This window comes from Schistocerca americana, chromosome X (assembly GCF_021461395.2).
Source record: "Schistocerca americana isolate TAMUIC-IGC-003095 chromosome X, iqSchAmer2.1, whole genome shotgun sequence".
In the NCBI taxonomy this organism is placed as follows: Eukaryota; Metazoa; Arthropoda; class Insecta; order Orthoptera; family Acrididae; genus Schistocerca; species Schistocerca americana.
Window position 1 is genome coordinate 219,910,347 of NC_060130.1, and position 24,180 is coordinate 219,934,526.

At 39.1% G+C, this 24,180-nt stretch overlaps 1 protein-coding gene across 1 annotated transcript in view; it reads right to left on the reverse strand.

Moving 5' to 3' along the window:
- Positions 1–3,998: 3,998 nt before the first annotated feature.
- The window catches only part of LOC124556461 (glutamate receptor-interacting protein 1), a 615,250-nt gene continuing 595,068 nt past the window's right edge, over positions 3,999–24,180 (reverse strand). Inside the window, exons 18-19 of the mRNA XM_047130411.1 lie at positions 5,651–5,773; positions 3,999–4,675 (exon numbers count right to left, since the gene is read on the reverse strand). Coding sequence (XP_046986367.1) covers positions 4,607–4,675; positions 5,651–5,773 — 192 coding nt within the window. The 3' untranslated portion in view covers positions 3,999–4,606. The remainder of the gene's footprint in view (positions 4,676–5,650; positions 5,774–24,180) is intronic.

Below are 24,180 nucleotides of genomic sequence, written 5' to 3' on the forward strand. Positions count from 1 at the left end.
TCATGCATGCAGCCTGGAGGGTTGGTGGAGCCATACTCCCTTCCTGCAGTGTGAGGCAAGTATCTGGATCTCAGAAAACGGGGGATGCTGAAGACATCATCAGCCAACTTGGATGGTGTCTGCTGATTGTAATGGATTTGCAACTATCATAGCAATATGGTACTGTCTACTGTTGTATGACTTTTGTTCTTTGTGGTTTTCAATAAGATATGCCTTCAGCAAGTTTTCATGAACTTTGCTATATTAGTAGCAGTATTACTTATGTATGTCTGACTCATACTTGTGCTGTGACTTGCTGCTGATTTCAGGGAACTGTTTATACACTCAGCCTTTCTTTAAAAATTAATTTATCTTGTACTTTAACTATTGTTTTTATTTTTCTCATTTGGAATATGTCAGACATATCTGTAGTTACAGTTGTAAGATGCTTGTACATGTGCACCACCATGCAGATGCAATTTTCTATATTAATGTGTGAGGTTATTACAGCGTTCAGTAAGTCAAAATGTTGTTTAGTGAAGTAAGAAGCTACTGCTGTAATGAATATATAGGATCTTGTGTACATTATATTCTATGTAGGTTTTCCATGATTTACTTAAACTACTCAAGGAGAGGGCAAGGACAGCCCCTTCAGAAAGGTCATCAGCTATTTCCTTCTCCATTTGTACTGAAACTGACCTCTTGGCCAATGTATAAAAATGTAATACTAAGACTTAAATGTATTGGACATTTACAAAAGTCATCACATTGATGAATCCACACAAAAATCTTAATAAATAACTAAACATCATGGTTTAACACATATTAAACCCCAATCTTCCTTTGTATCTGTTGTTTCTCACAGAGTGAGAGCTTGTGACATTTTTAATGGTGCTTCATCTATTTGATACAGACATTAAGCTTGGCAATTCCCTTGACACCATTTGAGGAGAGTAAGGTTCTCTCTATCTTTCTTTCTGTACTCACACAAATATTTTAGTAATTTTACATGAGCCCATTATTGTCTAGTCTGAGTGTACTTTTCAACATTTTTAGTGGCCTGCCAAGGAAAAATGTTATTTTCAAATAATATTCCTATTAGGTAACACAGTGAATTAGTAGACACTTGACTTTTAACAAGATTGCAGTGGCTACTTTTGGGTGGGGGGAGGGGGGGGGTAGTGTCTCTCTGCCTATCTGAGACCTTCAGAATACTGGGCTAGGGAGTTCTCATCAATAAAATTGTATGTGATTATTGGAAAAAATTGTCAGTTAATAAAACATTTGAAGTTTAAGATTTTGTTTCTGGAGTAATGTTGGTAGGTGTTAACTGAAGACATGGGAGAAATTTGTGCTCTAAAAACAACTCTGCTTGTAAAAGTACAACCAAATTTTAAGATTATTTAAAGAATGCTTAGCCAATAGTAATACAAACTAACTTCATTTCTAAATGTGTGTAAGTATTGCTTATAATTCCAGTATATAATGTTCTTATCAAATATGCAATCAATCTGTACAGTGACATTATGTAAATCATTTGTAGAAAATTTCCTACAAGATTCTCTAAATAAGCATTATGGACAATGCTACAGCAGTTTCCACCAAATTGCACACATGTTAAATTAGTTGAGATCAGTTCGTCTTCACTAAGCATTCTATCATAAATATTCACTGTTAGTTTCTGTTAAATAGTTTGCATCAATACTGCCACTCATAGAGTTAGGTTAGACTAGGTGTGAGTCTATGTAAGCTACTGACCTCCTTTTGTAAGGTTAGTGGATAATGTGAACTGCAAGCTGAGCTTCATTTCAGAGAGATTGTTAAAGTAAATTAATATTGACTGTAATTTAAACTTTCAAAGTGTAACCTCATTTACTGCAAATTCCTATCACCAGTTATTATATCACAGAGAGAGAGAGAGAGAGAGAGAGAGAGAGAGAGAGAGAGAGAGAGAGAGAGAGAGAGGTTGGTGGGGAGGGGAGGGGGACTACAAACAAGGCAAGCTACTACACATGCGATAAAATGAGTGAATCTATGAAGAAGCTGAAAATATCTATATACAAGTATAGCTTTCATCTAGCACTGGTTGTTCTTACTTGTTATTTAAGTTCATGCTCTTACCAAGGTCTTGATTTCATTCCTGTGCAGGAGACTCCCAGAGAAGGAGATTCTCAGGGCTGTGTAACAGGTAATTAGAAGATGTCCATAAGGTTTAGCTATGGCTGAAACTTCCTGGAAGATTAAAGCTGTGTGCCGGACCGAGACTCGAACTCAGGACCTTTGCCTTTTGCAAAGGTCCTGTTACACTTAGGCAGTGTAACAGGATGTGAACAGCTTGGAATATTACTTGAAGGTTATTGTTGTTTAAATGATCCATCTTATGAAACCACTGCTAAGGATCAAATATCTATCATCACAAGTGAAGTCATTATGTTCCAGTTTCTAGAACATATGAAAGGTATAGAATGAATTTTCACTCTGCAGCAGGGTGTGCACTGATATGAAACTTTCTGGCAGATTAAAACTGTGTGCTAGACCAATACTCAAACTCAAGACCTTCACGTTTTGTGTGCAAGTATAGCACTTGCCCACATAAGGCAAAGGTCCAAGAGTCTTGGTCTGGCACACGATTTTAAACTTACAGGAAGTTTCTTATAAAAGACACGTTGATGTGAATGAAACCAGAGCCCTAAGTACCACCTTATCCTGTAGATGTCTGATAGATGGAATACATTTTTAGACATCAATGAGCAGCAATACACAACTGATGTGGGATTGGTGGGCAGCCTGTCACTATACTACAGACATAGTTTGGTCACACTAGCTTATTGACAGAAGTGTGTGAGCATCTGCTCTGCTCTGCTCAGGCAGAAGCACAAGGAGGATGTTCTTGTAGACACAGTTAAGTGAGGAGTCAAACTTCAGTTCAAGTAACTGTCCATTTCACATTCTTTCATGGTTTCTGTGTTAATGTTATTAAGAAGACAACTGAAATCAGAATATAGGTAAACCTCACTGACCAAACTGAATGGGAGAACCATAGATATCCATGGAAGGTGGTTCTAGAAGCTGCTATGGTGAGGAAATCTGTAACTGTTGTGGCTATGGGTACAAGACAAAGTGTGATGGCTATCTGAATTTTGATACTAGTCAATCAGCATGTACAAACTCAGCACTAGCCAGTGAAGAGCCATTTGGAACTTCCAAAGCACCTGTAAATAGTGACATGTTTGATAATATCAGCTTTTCCTTTATGGATAGAGAAAGAAATATTTGTGTTCAAGAACGAGTACCTCAATTGAGATTTCACGATTAGAAAGGTGATAATATTTAAAAGCAATTATAAATCACAAAAGTTCCTGTTTGCCATTAACATATAACTCGCATGTATGTTCCACTAAAAGAAGACTGGAGCTGTTACTAAATATCAAATTAATTAGATGTGAAGAACTTGCATTATACAGTTGTTTAATTATACAATTCTGATGATGCAAAAAAGCTTCTAGCAACTAATTAAAGTGTATAAATGGGAAATTAAGAAATTTGTTTGATAAGAACATATATTAATATCAAATGCAGTTCTGAATAGTACCCTACTTATTGGTACATACAGTTCAATCATCTCATCAAGTTTATCATTTATGCCATTTTGGTCAGAGGATCAACTGTGTCCATTTACTTAAAAATTGGAGTCAGCCCTACATCACAACAGAAATGTGTGCACATTTTACTGTGTTTATATTTGTGGAGAGCAACAGCAGTTTACAAAATCTTTTACCTTTCAGTTTTGTGGCCTCTAAAACAGAATTTAAATCAATGATGGGTTAATTTCCATGAAATATTGTTATCATATTTTTGTGACTCTGACAAATCCAAGAAAAAAACTGCATTTAAAACAATGGAGCTGTCAGTAAGATATCCAGAGGTAACAAAAATTTAGCACATGTGAAACAATGAACAACTTATAGTAATATTCATTGTTGAATTTCAAACTGAAAAGTATTTAATGAAACTAAAGATTATGTAAAATTTTTTATTATCTTCTTACAATGCCAGCTGTATAGAGAGTATGTATTACTATTGCCTATATTGGTGTGGAATGTTGTCATGAGAGCAATAGATGTTTTTGTCAAGAATACACTGTCCGGAGGAACTGTTTGTGGATTTTGCAATCTTAGCTTGTGATTAACATTCAACTGACTGTCCTTCAGTTCAGCTGATTAGAGTCATGGATGTTCCTAGGCAAGAACCAAAACTATCTGCATCAACTAATATAAGAGACAACAGAAAGTCTGGTAACTAAAACATCCACATCTTACTAGTATGTGTTCATCTTCTGTGAAGCCAGCTTTGACTCATCCATTTAGTTTATCAACATTGCATTAGGTTCCTGTCCTTTAACCATTTCCTATATCAACAAGAATGAATAACATGTAGAAAGTTATTAATGGCATTTGTTGTAAAGCCAATTGACACATTACTTTAATTCACTGTTTTAGTTTATCATAACTGCTGCATGTACGATAGATAGTGGTGAAAATGTCTTATAACTCTTCTTAGTTTTCTATCATTGGTGTTCATTCACAAAATTTCTCATAATCACTGTTCTTAATGGTTTTGCACTGCTTCAAAGTGTTTTGGTTATTGTCTCAAGGGATTTCATTGCTTCAGCATCTTGTTGTGCCCACTGCAGCACCTGTAAGAGCAAATTACATCCAGTGTAAGAACAACGTAAAAAATTGCCTCCTTGAAGTAACTGAAACAAACATTAAAGCAAAATGAACTAATATTTTGAAAACAACCAGACATAAGATCTGTTAAGAACATGTTTTATGCTGTGTCATCCAAACACAACACAACCAGGGCAAAAGCACCAATGTACAAAGATACGAGCTGGTGCCAGTGCCAGAGAGATTTGCCACTTGTGCGAGTTCCACCTGCACCATGGGTGGCACTGAGGGTGAAGATATCGAACTCGCCTTGGCCAGTTGCCAGCTGAGTACAATCTGCCAATGACCCGTCAACAGCAGACAGAAATGTACTCAGAAGATATAAGAGCAGCTCTCGCCCACTTGGTAATAGATCATCATCCAGGACTGACTTAGACAGGGAACATCGCTTGGTGAACTCTTAGAACTGAACAGACAATTGCTGTACATTGCATTTGCTATTAACTGTACAGTTTCCCTATGATTATTTGCACTTAGCCATTTAGGGCCTTTTATGTGTTATATTACAAGTAGTGTTGCAGACTTCTTATTTGTCAAGACACAAAGATAAGTAAACCTTTTACCTCATTTGTGTGACTTGATTACTAATTTGTTGGAGTGTTATAGAACCTTTGTTCTCCTATCATGTTACCTGGCCCTGGGGCATAGCTGTGTAATAGTGGGAGGGAGAAATTGTCTTAGTGGTGTACTGCAGCAGAAGCCATTTCATGATCTCACAAACTCAGCCTCCACAGCAGTAGTGATGAGGCCTTTACAAAACTGTTGATGAGGGTTTACAAAATTTTATAGTCATTAAAATAGTTATTAAAAACTGACTGGGTCTTTCTGTGACATGCATTCAACTTACTTGAAGCTAGAACAAAAAATTAGTGGAAAGCACAAAATTGGCTTAAGACTCTTTTATTCTTAACTATTTGATCTATGGTGTTCCAGACACTTACCTTGTTCTCTGTTTGTGGATTGCTGACAGCTCTAGCAACTGTTAGTTCAAGTTTTTCTCCTGCTGATGCTATAAGAGGTACAGTTAAACAGCAGTCAAAGTCATTGGTCTGTGTATTATTTACCTGCAACAAAGTTTGAAATCATTAAGTATTCTTTGAGTCAAAGTTGCATTAATTGTATAAGTATTATGAAAGTACTGAACTAGTAAATAAAGTTTGTATATTTAAGTACAGGCTGTTTGTTCTTTCCTCATTATATTTACTTAGCACTCTTATGTGGCTTTCAGTTCATCGGACTTATAAAAAAAAGAATGGAAATGATATTAGTAACAATAAAGTGAATGTCAAAAATATCATTGGAGAGTCTTACGGTATCCAGTACTCCCCAAAAGCCATAGATATGAATGAAAATGCACCTGATTGTAAGTCCTGTTTCATAATAATTACCATAGTTAACTCCTTCCCCTCAACAAATGTCTAAAAAGTTGTAATGTTTGTTGGTTAGGCAAGTGTGTTAATATGAGTGTCATCTGAAAGTAAGAGCAGAATGTATCTAGAGATTGCAGTAGAGAGTAGATTTCAGGTAATAACATAGTTAAGTTTTAGTGTTGTGACAGCAGTCATAATTTCACAGTGTTAGAAGAAAGGAACATTAATGTTGTCTCATACCAATTGCAAGCTTTATGCAATTATCAGATCGCTGCACATTTAGAAACAAATTTCAACAGATATCCACAATCAGTTCTATCACACGTGTCAGTCCAACATTATGAGCATTGATATGGTTGCATGATGGTGCAGGCAGCATGGAAGGCTCTAGCAATGTGCAAAAGCACAGTAAGAATTGTACTGGTCAACTGCTCTTGTTCCTGAAACTGCTCGAAAGAAAACCTATGGATTGGGTGTGACACTTTGTAATTCTCAGATTCTTTAGTATAGGATTCCTTGCTCAATGCTGCATAAAATTTTCACCTTATGGCTTGGTTTTCATAAGATGTGTTCAAGATCATTTCCAAGCTGGCTGACAGGTGAACACAAAGTAAATGTCTAGCCATAGCAGTGACATTCCTCCAGTGGTGTATAGTGAAAGGAGAGGAGTTTCTTGTTTCTAATGTCACCTATGATGAAAAATGGGTGTCACATGCCACAACAAAAAAAATACAAAAATCCACACATTGCCAAAAAAAATTGTTCATTTGTGATGACAAAATTCAAGTAGACAGTCTCTGTTGCAAGGAAGGTTCATCCTCTTCTCAGATCAATATGGTGTCCTCCTGATTGAATTTTTACTGCAAGAGGGAGATGTAATTGCTGATCAGTTTGGTGAGACAATGCTAAAACTGTGAATAAGGCGCACTTCTTGATACAGTATGTGATATGTCACGTTGTAACAAGGTCATGCACTGTGACAGTTATCCTTATGACACTCATGTCCCCACAGGACAACAAGCAACAAGACAAAGAAGGCAGCAATAGCCTTGTTCGTGGTACTTCACTGCCAGCATCATTGCAGACAACTTTGAAACATGTCACATATTTACTCGAAACTGGAAATAGGTATTCCTTAAAAACAATTTTGATACGTCAGCTGTATTTGGCATGCAGGATATATAAAAGTCTCCAAATGTAAACCAGCCAGTGACTATATTTTGTCTGCAAAATTTTGAAAATATGCATTGTGTTTTACTTAATTACAAAGTATCTTACTCAGAAACCAACTACAGAGGCAAAAGTAGCATTGCTTCATCCACATAAAACAATTTTTTGGAGGCACATCAGATGACTTGAAATTTTTCCCCCAGTGTACCACACAGTATAGTTGCATGGAGCACCCAACACTCCATGTTGTATTGGACAATACAACAGAGAATCGTATCAGTGTTGTATCACTGCCATCCCAGTGTGAACCAGTTATGTTACTTCAACTACATTTCTACACACTCCACAGGTGCTGGTAGCTTTGGTGTAATACCATGTGTTGCATTGTGTATGATAATGCATGTTGTATTGCCTCAGTGAGAACTGTGCATAGTAGACATGGGGTGCTAACTGGCTGCATTATGGTTTCACGGAGCAATGCATGACCCCCTTTTGATCACCTCACATGGCATCAATCTGAATGGGAGATCTTTGATCATCCATTTTATAGCCACAACTTTTCATAAAGTTGTTTTTTCCCATTCTGTTTCCTAAATCATATTTCTAGCAGGAAAATGTTTCCACAACAGTCCTGCACTACACGCAGGAGTAACTTCATTCCTTCAATTGTTGGTAGTAGAATCTTATGATATATGATGTTTGTGTACCAGTACAATAAATTCCATAATAATGGTGGTTACTAAGCTGAGACGTAGCCAGTGGACCCCTGTAAATATTCAAATAAATATTTATTACTCTTAGATCTTTTTTTCCTGGCCATCTCCCAGATGACCATTCTACAATAGCTAAGCTCAGTCTTACCAGATAAATTCAAAGAAAATAATCAAGTTAGGTGATGCAGTGAAATGCAAAATGCATTTGATTTGAGGAGGAATGGGTTTCAAATCTCTGTCTCACCATCTATATTTAGATTCCTCCTGATTTCACTAAAGTGCTTGAGATGAATGCACAGATGATTCCTTTGGAAAGAGCACAGCTGATTTTTATGCATATCCTAGTCTAGTCCAATATTTTTTTCAGTTTTAATGACCTAATAATAAGTAAGATGCTAAAGAATATTCGTTGTTTTTTATTTACAAAGAAAGCACCTGAACAGCTTATCATTATTTAACAGCAAATAGCTCAAATTGCCATTTTAAGTATTATGAACTATTGGAAATGACTTACAGTTTTCCAGAAAAATATATTATTGGTCACTTACTAAATGAAGCTTGATGGTAAATCAGGGGTGCACTACACAAAGGAAGCAGCTCCTCAGGTAGTAGAGTACTTATGGAATGCGCTTGGTTTTTTAAAGGCTAGGTGCCAGCTGATATGCAGAGAGAGAAAGCAGATCACATAAAAAGTAAATACACACTGACTGTCAAAGTTTTAACAGTAAATTGTCAAAGTATTCATGTCAAAGTTCCTGAACTTACTGCCTCCTGAAAGTTGTCATGCTCAAATGATTCTCTGAACCAAAAGCTGATTGAAACCTGAAATATTTAATGAGGCATGAAGTGTATATTGAAAAGAAAACCATAAGAGGGGGAGTGTTCATTGCTGTCCATAAAAATATTGTTTCTATCAAGGTTGAAATTGAGTCTGACAGTGAAGATATCTGGACACAAGTAGCAGGTCTAGGTGAATTCAAGTTAATTATCAGATGTTTTTGCCAGCCACCTATTTCAACCATAACAGTTGTAGAATCACTCAACAAAAATCTACACTAAATAGGACTAAAATATCTAGACCATGCAATATTACCTGGAGGCAACTGTAACCTACCAAGTATAGGCTGGGTCATCTATGCATTCGTTGCAAGTGGTGTGGACAGGCAGTCTTCTGAAGTACTTTTAAAAATGTTTTCCAAAAACTGTGTTGAACAATAAGTTAGACAGTTCACATACAATGGAGATATTTTAGACCTTGTAGCTACAGACAGTCAGTACAGAGACAGGAAATAGTGATCATGACTTCATTATAGCAACAACAATTACTAGAGTTAATAAATCCATCAAAAAGGCTAGAAGAGTATTCGTGCTAGAAAAGGCAAATAAGCAGTTGTTAGCATCTCACTTAGACAAGGAATGGATGTCATTTACACTGGTGTCCAAAATTATAACAACAAATGGAAATTTTGCAAGGTTGAACAAGGTAAAGAACACAGAACATAAACAACTGCAACATGTATAACAGTAGACAAAAATGTTCTTCATTTTCTTCCAACTTAATGGATTTGCACACGCATTCCAACAACTGGTTAATGTGCTCAGTGTGGAGTGTGACCTCATCTGGTAGCAAAACAGGCCTGACAATGATGGGGCATGATGCGAATGATTTCATCAATTTCAGCTTGAGGCAATAACACCCATTCTTCCTGCAGAGCTGTTCACAAATCTTGGAGAGTGGTTGGTGGATGCTAACGTGATACAACCTGTCTCCCTATTGCATCCAGGCACATTCTAGGGGATTCAAATCAGAAGAGTGAGCAGGCCACGCCATGGGTGCAGTATCTTCCATTTCCAAGAAAACATTCAACCATCTGTGCTCTATGAGGTTGAGCATTAATGTCCATCAATATAAAATCTGGGCCCACAACATGTCACATGAGGTCCCAAGATCTCACCACAATATTTAACAGCAGTTATACCTTGCCGATTCATCTGTACAGTTTCATGAAGAGGTGTTCAACATAATCCTTGCCCACACAATTAGGGATCCTCCTCGATATTGGTCTCTTTCCACAATGTTTGGGTCCAAAAATCACATTCCACATTCCCTACAGATGCAAACTCATCAAGAATCACTCTCCATACCAAATTGGGACTCATATGTGAAAAGAACATTGGCCTACTGTTTGATCTCCCAGGTGGCATGCTGATGATTCCATTCTAGATGTTCCCTTCTGTGAAGATGCATCAGAGGTACACATAGAGGAGGTCTCTGGCAATAGAGGCCACTGTGCAAAGCCTTCTGCACACCATTTGTCTCGACACAATATGTCCAGTGGGTGCTGTGAGGTCACATACCAGTTGCTGTACAGTACTAAAGTGGTATTGTCATGCTCTTAAAGCCAAATAACTGTCCTCTATTTTGAATGTCACATGTGGTCAGTGTGCCCTGGTCTTCAGGATATGATTTCAATCTCTATAAACTGTCATCACATCCAAGAAACAACAGAGTGATTCACATTAAGCCATGGGGCAACATCAGTTTGCAACTGTCCTGGTTCCAATCTTCCTATGGCTCTCCACCACAGAGAGTCTGGTAGCCATCTTCTCTGTGCCGTGCTGCCCCATCTGTGACTGTGTGCACAACAATTATAGATGTGGAACTACCCGGCAAACACTACCCCATTTGATAGTTGTCCTCATGTCATCATTAGCATGGTTGTCCATTCACCAAAATGCCATCTCCCATGTGGAACACAATCATATGGAGATCTGTCAACAGTTGATATTATTATATTGTGAATTACGCACAGGGTGGGAAAATAGCAATTTGTTGCCTTAATTTTGGACACCAGTGTAGTTCCAATATGATGGACATAAAAGAATTGTGGGCAAAGTTTAAATTGACTGAAAATTGCACTCTGGAGACATATGTGCAAAATAAGTAGATTAAGGATGGAAAAGATCTGCTGTGCTTTAATAATAAAATTCAGAAAATACTGAGGAAGCAGAGATTGTTCCACTCTCAGTTCATAAAAGAACACACAATCATCAGCAGGCTAAAGTTGGTAGGAATTCATGTGTCTGTAAGAAGATCAATGTGCGAAGCATACCACAACTTCTACCCTCCTCATACTTTAGAGAAAGATCTTGCCGAGAACCCAAGAAAATTCTGGTCATATGTAAGATCACTAAGCAGGTCAAAGGCCTCTATCCAGTCTGTTGTTAACCCACTGGACTGGTAATAGAAGACAGTGAAAGGGAAGCTGAAGTTTTAAATTTCACGTTTAAGAAATCATTCACACAGGAGGATTGTATGAGTGCACACATACTGTCATTTGACTGGCAAAAAGGCTCCCTCATGGAGAACATACAAATAGGCACAGCTGACACAGAGAAGCAAGTGAAAGAGTTGAAAACAAGAAAGTCACCATATCCAGATGGAATCCCAACTTGATTTACAGAGAGTACTCTGAATAACGGGCCCCTCACTTAGCTTGCATTTATTGTGAATCTCTTGCCTAGCACAAAGCCCCAGGTGGCCAGAAAAAAATGCAGGTGACTTTTGTATATAAGAAAGATAAAAAAATGGACCCAGATAATTACAGAACAATATCCTTAACATTGGTCTGCTTCAAAATGTTTGAACTCAATCTGAGTTCAAATGTAATAAATTTCCTTCAGACAGAAAAGCTTCTCTCCACAAGTCAGCACATATATAGAAAGCATCACTCGTACAAAACTCAGCTTGTCCTTTTCTTGCATGGTATTTTGTAAGTCATGAATGAAGGGCAACAGGTAGATCATTAATTCCTAGATTTCCAGAAAATGTTTGACATGATGCCCCACTGCAAACTGTTGATGGTGGTCCAAGCACATGCATTAGTTTCCCAGATATGTGAGTAACATGAAGACTTCTTAAGTAACAGAACCAAATACCTTGTCCTCAGTGGCAAGTGTTCGTCAGAAGCAAGGGTATCGTTAGGAATGCGCCAGGTACGTGTGATAGGACTGCTCTAATTCTCTATACATGTAAATGATCTGATGGACAGGGTGAGCAGCAATTTAGGGCTGTTTGCTGATGGCATTGCGGTGTGTGGGAAGATGTCATCACTGAGTGACTGTAGGAGGATACAGGATTACTTAGGGAGAATTTCTAGCTGGTGTGATGAGCTGCAGCTTGCTCTAGATATAGGAAAATGTAAGTTATTGAGGATTAGCAGGAAAAACAACCCTGTGATGTTCAAGTACAGCATTAGTAGCATGTTACTTGACAAAGTCACACCAATTACATATCTAGGCCTGAAGTTGCAAAGTGATATGAAATGAAACAAGCAAATATAGTTGGTAGTTGGGAGGGTGAAAGGTTGGACTTATTTTATTGGGAGGATTTTGGGGAAGAGTAGCTCATCTATTAAGAAGACTGCATATAGAACACTAATGTGACCAATTCTGGAGTACTACTTCAATATTTGGAATCCTCACAAGGTAAGATTAGAGAAAGACATCAAAGCAATTCAGAAGTAGGGTGACAGATTTCTCATCAGTAGGTTTAATCATGCTTTGTGAATACAAATTGGAATCTTTGGTGAGAAGATGATGTTCTTTTCATGAGGCACTGCTCAGGAAATTTAGAGAAGCACCATTAGAGGCTGACCGCAGAATGATTCTACTCCTGCCACTGTACATTTCACGTGAGGACCATGAAGATAATATGAGAGAAATGAGGGCTTATAGCAGGCCTATAGACAAATGTTTTTCCATCAGTTTGTTTGCAAGTGGAACAGGAGAGGAAGTGATTAGTAGTGGTATGTGGCACCCTCCACCATGCTCTACATGGTGGCTCATGGAGTATGTATGTAGATGAAGATGTAGATTCAGATGACTGGGAACCAAGGACTGCTGATGAATGTCACTACCCTGGATGATTTGTTGGTGAGTATAGTGGTGACGTGGGCTGAGGTCCCATTCTCCCCTCCATCTGAGAGGGTGAGATTTCAGTTCACATGGAAAGAAAATGATTAACTGTCTAATAGTCTTCTGAAGATCAATAATATGTAATGAAAGGAAAAGTGCTAAGAGGTGTTTAACTCTGACTACTACCTCTCTAAAATTAAGGTGAATTTCATCCTTCTCAAGATGGCTCAGGTAAGCAACAACAATTTCTGAAGGTGTGAAATGTCAAAATTGAAAATAAATGATGATATTTTGAAATTATATCAATAGCAAGTGCTACTTGTAGCCAAGAAATATACTGATGTTACGTCTGACAATCCAGAAGTAGCTAGTACTAGAATCTTACACACTGCAAAATGTAAACACTGATGGTGAAGTGATGAATGTAAACAAGGATTCACTTGCAGAATAAATGCCTGGGAAAAGTGGAACTTTATGATGAAACAGGGATACTTTGGCACGTTTCATAAAACTATAAAGGATACCGCCAATGCATTTCAGCAAATTGAATGATTGTATGTGAAACAGCATATGAAACAGACTGATGGTGACTTCCATAGAACTGTGTGTGAGATTTTTTACCAGACTTTCAAGACCAACCTGGAAGGGTGTCAGGTCCACAGCACGTATTTTACAGAGGAAAATGAGAACCTAGGTCTAGATAGTAAAAAGAACTGTACCAAGTTGGCTTAGTGTTTTGATAGATTGCTTAACTATGATGCACCCTTAAGCCAACCATCTCAGAAACTATAAATTCACATACATCAAAATAATTAACAGATTATTAGCAGCCTAAAAAGTAATAAAGCAGAATTAGAAGGCCTGATAGTTACAGAAAATCTAAATATTGTGAACAAAGGTCATATACGCATGACAGTTAACTCTTTAAGGTGTTTGGAGGTCTGGTAAGATAGCATCTAAATGGCAGTCAGTACTGATCTGTACACTACACAAGGAAAGAGATAAGAAAAATGTAAATCATTCATTCATGCATCATCTTCTTTAGATACTGTCAAGAAGGAGGACCTACTCTCAGTGTTTCATTTAATTTTTAAACATTACCATCTACTAGTGATACCTGTAGATCACTTTTGCTTGTATGAAATTCTATAATATGTCTTTGTGAATTAATAGTTAAATTGTTTGCTGTGGAGCTATTGTAGACATACCCAGTTATCATCTAGCTGTGTCTACTAAGGTTGAATTTGGATGCTTGATTAGTACACTTGCATCAATGTTTGAACCATCTCTTAAAGTCAATGTAATTGGATGAGTAATTTTACACAGAGATGTACACAACTGAATAATGTAGATGTAGAAAAGTGTAATAACTCCATTTACTATAATTTCACTCATTAGATACCCAATTTTTTTCCTCTTGTAGAGGTGTAGATATACCGCATTTACTTAAGATATCAAAATTCTTATCTAAGTGATGTTTCATTAAAATTATTTGTTCCCTAAATCATTTGAACTTTGCTGATTTGGTTAACCATAAAAAACTTCTTTTTGGAGAAATCTGTAATTTATGATGTTCAGAAACCATGCACTCATGAGCTAATGATTGTTTATTTCCAATAAGACACAGCTCATTTGAAAGCTCTAATTTCACTATTTAAAGAAAACAGTTTACTTTTTCTGAGAAGAACAGAAAAATTATTTGTAATTAAAGTTTCCATCCACCAGAAAAGACTTGAGTTATTTTTACCTTTAAGAATGTTTAATCTGAAGAACTGGTGTCATGATTTTGTTGCCCTAATTTTTCTGAGCTGGGAAATATATTTAGTTATCATAATAATGTGTTAATTAAGAAATTAAGCAAATTATAAAAATTATGAACCAGAGAAATTTCCATGAACTAGAAGGTATATATGCTGTTAATAAAAATTTCATCTGATTTTGTTAATTTTACAGTTACCTAACACACAGATCAGTCCAGTGACATCTCTATGTAGAGGTGAGTGCCCAAGAGTTAGCATGTGAACATCTCTGTGTAAAAGTACTCATCCAGTTACACTTATGCAAATAAGTATGTGCAAATATTAATATATGATACTCACTACAAGTCATAATGTGCAGTTATATTTTGTGTTGGAACCAATGTTCTTTGTTAATACTCATGAAGTTACACACACGTATGAATTGCAACAACCAGTCTCCATTTGATATTTATGTTTTTACCTTTGCCTTGTTAAATTTTTGTGACTTTTCTGACAACAAGAAACTTAATAATGGACACAATACTTTATTACTTAAAGTATTTAGTACAGTAAAAACACTTGCCACAATGTGACTGCTTTACTAGGCCTCGTCAGATTGACTGAAGTAAATATCAGACTGTGCTTGAGGATGGCCAGGCCTGACTCTATATGCCATCGACCAACCAGTACAGTATGAAGAGGCTGTGTGTGTATCTGAGAGCAGGGGGCCTCTGCTGGTGTTGGCATCTTAGGACTTCTGTATTTCACCACACAGCTGCATGCCCAGATCGCAGCTGTGGAAATTTAGGTGGGTCACTACAGCCCTTCCCCTTTGGAGGCAGAGCATCACTGATTGCCTGGGCCAGGAGTGAATGGCCACAATGGGGAAATGGCGCCCATGACCATGGAGGCCTTGAAGGCATGAAGGAAGAGCAACTCCTGGTTGGTGGAGCCTTTGGAATATGGGCAAATGTGAACAGCAAGAAGTGTGCCCCAACACTTCCCCTGTGGGTGCATGAGATGACAGGACCAGCAATGGAAAATATGAGCTGGGATCTATGGTGAAGTCCAGCAGCATTGTGGAAGGTGGAAGTGACTCTGCCATAGGTTGAGGCCATGCAGGAGATATTGAACCAGCAAGGGGTATGTACACTGGTTCCAGAGCAGCAGCTGGAATCTGTGATGTTGAAGGTTCATCGGGCAGCATTGATAAGGGTGGAAACTGAGGCAGGAATTCCAGTGTATAGGAGGCACCTAGTGACTGGGACATCAGTGAAGGCACTGGCATGGCCTGGATGGGTGGGTGGATGCTCACCCAGACTCAGAGCTGATTTTGATGGCTCCAGGCCTCAGGGTACCCATTCACAGAGTGTGGACACAGTGGCTGTTCTGTCACATGATGGTTGCCAGTAGCTAGCAGGGGCACCAACCAAAATTGTGATCCCTGTTGGTAAGTGCAGTTCAGTGGAACGTGATGGCAGGTGAGAACCTGGATGGAAGAGGTGGAGCAGCATTCATGGTTGGTGGCTGTGGAAGAGCTCAGCAGGGCTACAGGAATCAATAGTAGTTGTCCAGTAGGTCATCAGAAAAAACAGTAATACCTCATTGGTGGGAAAATCTGCAGATATTTCTTCATCTGTTGTGAACCATGTGCTCAGTCTTCTTCTTAGATTGAGTGAACATGGAAAATGCCTGACCACACACAGAAATTACAAAATGCCAGGAGCAGAAACTGAGGTCCATTGTCAGAAACAAGAGTAACTAGGAGACCTTCCACAGAAAAAGTTTTTGAAAGAGCCAGATTAGTAAGCTTGGCTGTGGCTGAGGAGCACCAGACCATGTATGGAAAATGCAAAAATGCGTCAATGACAATCAGCCAAAACACAGACATAAACAGACCTGCAAAATGCATATGGAGGCGTTTCCAGGGCTGGGTCACTGGAGACCATGGGGAAAATGGTGCCTTGAGAGTTGCCTGCTGACTAGTGCACTGGGGACAGGCAGCCAACAAATTCTCCAGCTCCTATTCAATGCCAGGCCATTACACATATCTGCCAGCCAAGGCTTTGGTGTGGGGAACACCTCAGTGACCCTTATGCAACAGCTGTAAGATCTCCCACTACAAACTCCTGGGAATGACAACCTTGGGGGTTGCATCATCTGTGGAGTGGAGGAGGAACCTGTCCAAGACCAAGAGACAATGGTCCAAGACAAAATAGTTACAAAGCAGATTAGAAGCACAACCCAGGGGATGAGATGACCAACCCTACAGGATGAGGTGGACAAGCTGCTTGAGGACAGGATCAGACTCTGTGGTCCTGGTGACCCAGGTACTAGTGACTGGAAAGCCATCTACCACATGGCAGGAGACAACGTCTAAGTGGAAACACATGAGGCCATGGGGAAAACAGTGCCTTGAGGGCCACCTACTGACTAGTGCCCTGATGGGGAAAAAATGGATGTCATAGTGGTATTTGGAGAGGAACAATGCCCACCACTGCAACTTGTGGGCCGCCTTATCAGGGACCCAACCAGACAGACTGAATAATGAAACTAATGGCTTATGGTCCATAATGAGTCGGAATTTAGTGCAATATAAGAATATGTGACTGCATACACAATAACCAAAGCTTCCTTCTTGACCTGAGAGTAATGGTCCTGTACCAGATTGAGAGCTTTGGATCCAAATGCCACTGGCTGCTCTGAGTACCTGCATTACAATGGGCAAAGACAGCCCCCAGGCCATACTGCGAGGTGCCCATAGCAAATACCAATGGTTTACTAGGATCAAATGTATTCAGACACAAATCTGACCTGAGGCAGGCTTTCAGCATGGAAATGGTGTGGTCACAAACTGGAGACCACACAAACGAAGTACGCTCATGGAACAGAAGGTGGAGAGGGTCCACAATGGTGGATGCTGTGAGAACGAACTGATGGTAATAAGCAATTTTTCCTATGAAAGCCTGCAATTTATGCAACAACGAGTGATGCGGCAGGTCAGTGATGCCTGCAGCCAGGCATGCCAGGGGTTGGACAGTCTGCCATATGCTTCAGAAATATCAAGCTTGGAGAAGAATTGACCCCTGCTCTTCTGCACACGGAAATGGGTATGTATCAACCATGGTGATCTTAAAATTACCACAAAGCTGCAGTTTCATCACAATAACAAGGGGAGAGGCCCACTTGCTACAGGAAATGGGAACCATAATCTAACTCTGCCTTGTCTTGGGTGCAGAGGGCTACTGTAATCTGCTGAGCTGAGCATGAAAAAATCTAGGAAAAGCCGACTGCCTCAAGGTTATGTGGACTTTAAAATCTGTTGTGCGCCCTAGGCCTTCCACTAAAATATCCTGAAATTCAGTGCACAGAAATTCCAGTGATTGATAGGGATATTGGCAGATACCACCTGTATGGAGTCCATGACTGAAAAGCCGAAGGCCTGAAAGGCATCAAACATGGAAAGGTTTGCTCAACTAGCATTGTGAACAACAATAAAAGTAATAGGCCAAGTTACTGACCTATAGGTACCATCAGCTGTAAATTGACCAAGCAAAGCAAGGGGATTTGCTGTCTACCATATCCCCATAACCACCTGTTTAGTGGTGACAGCAGTGGAGAACCAAGGTCTGAATATGTTTGAGCATTAAACAGGGAAACTGCCATGCTGGTGCCCACCTGCAGGTGCAGCTGTCATGAAAGAACCAAGACCTTAAAAAAAAGAACTTGTTGGATATCTGATCAGGAACCAGTCCTGATGATAACACTTCCAGATATCCATATCCATGCCCTCTGGTTCTGCATTCTGTGCCATTGATTGGCAAACTACCACAATGTGGCCTTTATTCTGGCACTTACGACAGATGGCCCAAATGCTAGGGGGACACTGATCTATCATGATGCACACAACAGCGACAGGGAGTGGCACTTGGAATGCTCTTTACATGTTGCATGGAAGCTGCTGGATCTGCTGGCTTGCACCACCACTATATTGTCCTCCTCAGACACAGTGGACACAGCTGTGCCACCCTGCACTGCAGTGAAATTGCGCCATGCTTCCATCTGCCAACCAGTGGCATGTGAGACCTCATAAAACTGGACAATGGACAACACCTCATTGAGTGAAGGGTTTTATAATTGGAGGGCCTATTACAGGCATGATAAGACTTATAGATCTGTTTCTTGCATTGGTAGAGTGGCCAAAACCTGAGTGCGGTGGTGATAATAGGAAGACACAAACGAGCATAAACTGTCAAAAGACAACAAAGAAGGTTCCTGTAATGGGCAAACTGCACAACAGAGAGGAGAAATCAAGGACAAAAACAGTGTATGACATATATCTGCATCTATCATGTAGAAATATTGCCATAGGTAGCAGTTGTATGCTTTCCAATCTTCCACTGCCTCATCCAGTGATGGCAGTGGAGGAGAAAACATAGCTGGAGCTGAAGGGGGAGAGAGAAACATCAGCAGAGCCTGTTGCAGGACAGTAAGAAGTTCTGTCTGCTGTTGCACCAACGTTTGAAGCAGAGCTTCCATGTCATAACAAGGAAAATGTCACAACTGAAAGCAAAAATCAACTGCACAATGTAACACATGAAAAATAACACTACTCATCACTTCTGTGGTCTAACTACAAATATTGCTGTGTCAAATATTTGACAAAGGAAAAACACTTGGCACAGAGCAGCTGCCCTTAGTAGTCCTAGTCACATCGGCTGAAGTAAACATCAGACTGCGCACAAGGCTGGCTGGTTATATATTGAATCACATATCTGAAATGTTATCTGTATGGTAGAATGTTTAGAGTAACAACAGATCATACAGCATTAACATGGTTGTTGGTGTTAAAGAATCCTTCTAGTAGATTGACACAATGAGCTGCTTACACATCAAGACAACTAAATTCTGCAGAAAGAAATTAGACCACAATGGAGAAAGAAATGTTAAGTCTTATTTATGGAATCACATATCTGAAATGTTATCTGTATGGTAAAAAGTTTAGAGTAATAACAGAGGAAGAATTTGGAGTGGACGATATGTCAAGAAAACTGATACAACAGACTTTCACAAACACTCTGTCAAAATTAAAATTCATGAATGACATTTCAGAAGCATTTGAGATCAAGACTGGTGTCATACAAGGTCATGAACTTTTCCACTGTTCTTTACAAAATTACATCTGAGAGTGGAGAAAGATACTGCGGCAAGAAGAAGAAGGTAATCAACTCATATGAAACCCAAATGTGAAGTAGCTTTGCCAGTGTAACAGAGAGTTAACAATGAGTTTATTCACCTTCAAACATGTTACATGGTTTTGGTGTAAACATTAAAATATAAAGCCAAGAGACATGAGGTACATAAAATTTCATGATATTTACATCAGTGACACACTGTTACATATAAACTGAAGATTGTATGTGCAGGAACCTTTTGACTAATCATTTGTCCCAACTTAGTATAACAGTAATTAGTCAGAACTTTATGTCATTTAAATGAGCCCTCATACTCTTTTATGGAGTAGTATGCCTTCTTCTTTGACCACTCTTCAAAAACAATTTTAAATATACTGTAGGGAATGGAATGGGTAGCTTTTGGAAGTCTACTGAAAAATCTGGGGCCTGCCAGTAACTTTAAAAGCCTTTGGGAGAGTGACAACCCCATTATAATGCACTTTCATGTCTTGAATCTTCATATGAACACATAATTGTAGCCAGATATATTAACATCAATTTTCTAACCAATAATCCTTCTGCTCACACTTTATACTGATTCGACTTGGGTCCACTCATACAGCTGAATCTCATATGTTTATCGATATTTTTGAAACTGAATCTCCAAATAGAGTTCACACAGATTGGATATCTACTTCTGGCTTGTCTGCTCATGATGCAATATTCATGACAATTTCACTACAATGCCCAAAGAAAAAACTGCAAGTGGCAACTTTTACAGATTTTAAGTGTATGAATATATCAGAACTCACATCCGATGCCTACGATACATTCACTGAGAGCTTTAATAATTTATATGATAAACATGCTTTTCTTCAAACAGTAATAGTAAGAAGAAAGCCTGCACCATGGCATACAGAGCACCCAGACACCTCATGAGTGTCAGTGATGCAGCACACAGGCCACACAAATGGCACCCAACCTCTGATAACCATCACACCTACAAGCAATTACTTAACTGAGCTAGTCAGTCTGTGAGGAATACAAAATTAAGGTATACTAACTTGCAAACTGAAGATTTTCACAGACCCACCATCTTGTGAAAAAATCACTGAGGTCTACAAAGAGGCAAATCTAAATCTGCAACTGAACCACTGTTTCCTTTTAAGGATCTAAATGACTGTTTTGCCAAGGCAAAATCTTTACTTTACAAATGCATAAGGTCACAAATCATAGACTCCCATCAACTATCAGTGGTTGCTATGAATGAATTTTTTTTTTCTGCGCCCAATAAGTCCTGACATAGACTGGAAGTTCATTGTGTGTATTTGTCTGGCAGCTAGAGGAAATGATACTACAACAGTGGAAATGATCAGTATTTTTGTTGATCCTCTAATGTCCAAAATAATGGACATTTTCAATTATTCTGTGACCTCCAGCAACCTCCCAGTGTCCTGGAAGCAGGAATTCATAAAGCCGTTACCCAAGAAAGAATCCACCACATGACCTTCTGACCACAGGTCCATTTGCATTCTACTAGCATTATTCAAGGCTTTAGAATACATAGCCCATGAACAGCTTACCAATTATTTAACATCAGCTAATGTTTTATATGAATTCCAGTTGGGTTTCTGGCAAAATCACAGCATGATGACTGATTTTATAAAAGTGAATGATAAACCAAAACAAGCTATGGACAAACTCCAGGTGACTATTATGTGCTTTTTGGATTTGACACCGATCGTTTCGACATTCTGCTTGCTAACCTCACAAATCAAATTTTTTCTTCTAGTGCTGTACAATGATTCCACTCATACCTGACATCCTGTCAACAGTGTGTAACAATTGAAACTAAAAGGTTGCAATGGAAAGATGTAGTACCAGGGGTCCCACAAAGATCATTATTGTGCTCATTACTTTTCCCATTATATGTTAATGATTTGTTGACTATTCTCACATATTGTAAATATCACTTATATGCTGGCAGCCTTCAGTTATACCTATGTGCAAGCCCAAAACATATGTGCGCAGCCATCCAGCATGTACATGCTGGTATACTTGCCTTATCTGAGTGGGCACAGAGTATATGTTTGAAACTTAACCCATCTAAATTGACAGAAATCTTAGTCACTCACAAAAGACTTATTATCACACAGTTCAGAGAATCTCTTCCACCCTTAATCCTAAATGGCACAGAAGTAACCTCTTCTTCTTCTGCAAAGAACTTGGACTTAATTCTAGACAATAATGTAGACTGGACTAAAAACATACACTATGTGATCAAAAGTATCTGGACATGTGGCTGAAAATGACTAAGAAGTTCAAGGTGCCCTCCATTGGTAATGCTGGAATTCAATATGGTGTAGGTCCACCCTTAGCCTTGATGATAGCTTCCACTCACAGACTCAGGTGCTGGAAGGTTTCTTGGGGAATGGCAGCCCATTCTTCATGGAGTGCTGCACTGAGGAGAGGTATTGATGTTGGTCAGTGAAGCCTGGTGTGAAGTCAGCGTTCCAAAACATCCCAAAGGTGTTCTATAGGATTCAGGTCAGGAATCTGTGCAGACCAGTCCATTACAGGGATGTTATTCTCGTGTAACCACTCTGCCATGGACCATGCATTATGAACAGGTGCTCAGTCATGAAAGATGCACTCACCATCCCCAAATTTCTATTCAACATTGGGCTGCAAGAAGGTGCTTAAAACATTAATGTAGGCCTGTACTGTGATAGTGCCACATAAAACAACAAGGGGTGCAAGCCCCCTCCATGAAAAACATGACCACTCCATAACACCACCGCCTCCGAATTTTACTGTTTGCACTACACACGCTGCCAGATGACAGTCACCGGGCATTCCCCATACCCGCACCTTGTCATTGGATTGCCACATTGTGTACCATGGTTCATCTTTCCACACAACATTTTTCAACTGTTCATTTGTCCAATGTTTACACTCCTTACATCAACCGAGGCATAGTTTGGCATTTACCCGCGTGATGTGTGGCATATGAGCAGCCGCTCGACCATGAAATCCATGTTTTCTCACCTTCCACCTAACAGTCATAGTACTTGCAGTGGATTCTGAAGCAGTGTGGAATTCCTGTGTGACAGTCTGGATAGATGTCTGCCTATTATACATTATGACCCTCTTCAACTGCCAGCGGTCTCTGTCAGTCAACAGATGAATTCGGCTTGTATGCTTTTGTGCTGTACATGTCCCTTACTATTTCCACTTCACTATCACATTGGAAACAGTGGACCTAGGAATGTTTAGGAGTGTGGAAATCTCATGTACAGACACATGACACAAGTGACACCCAATCACCTGAGCGCGTTCAATGTCCATGAGTTCCGTGGAGCGCCCCATTCTGCTTTCTCACGATGTCTCATAACTAATGAGGTCACTGATATGGAGTACCTGACAATAGGTGTCAGCACAGTGCACCTAATATGAAAAATGCATGTTTGAGGGGGTGTCCAGATACTTTTGATCATGTAGTGTAACTGCAGTCTGTGAGAAGGTGCCAGTGTCATTTCATTCACTACAGAAATATAGGAAAGTGTTTGCTTTCAAGCTTAAGAGGAAGCTCATAGACTCACAAATACTCTCTATACTTGACTATGGTGATGGTATTCTCAAAGGACTTTAATACGAAAGCTCATGCAGGCTAGAACTGGGGATGAATGCTTGTGTTCGATACATTGGTAATGTATGCTATTTTGATCATGTCACTTCTGCCTGTGAATAATTATCATGGCTGTGTGCCAATAAGCATAGAGAATGTCATACTCTGTATCTGTTCTATTGTCTTCTCAATCATGGCACTCACTCTTATTTAACTTCAGCTCTAACACATTTTTTCAATGCAATAGAGTAGTATGCAACTGCAATGAATTTTTTGAAAGATTTTGTGATGCCTTCAGCTGACATTCTCTTTATTTCATGTAAGGTTGTACAGTTTTGGCCTTATGCCATATTCAAGTATTTAAGACAGAGGCATTTTACATTGGATACATTACTACTGACACTATTGTCTGAACAGCATAGCAGAAATACTAATTCTCAACAAAGTAAAATCCTCTCTGTACCATCACATAACTATGTCATGTTCTCTAAATCATTTTCTGTATCAGGAACCCAACTTTGGAACAATCTTCCTAAAAAAAATCAGAGCAATTAAAATCCTTCCAAACTTTAAAAGACAGTTCATTGCCCATGTTTTACCACAATAACCGTCGCTCTCATATACATGTCTGCAGCTCATTCTCATGAGTCTCCTCCTCCCCACAACTTTTCCCTCCACCATGTTGGCAGAGTCCTTTATTTAAATTCTGTTCTTTCTAACAGCCACTGTCACTGTCATTTTAATCTTCCCATCTTTCTTT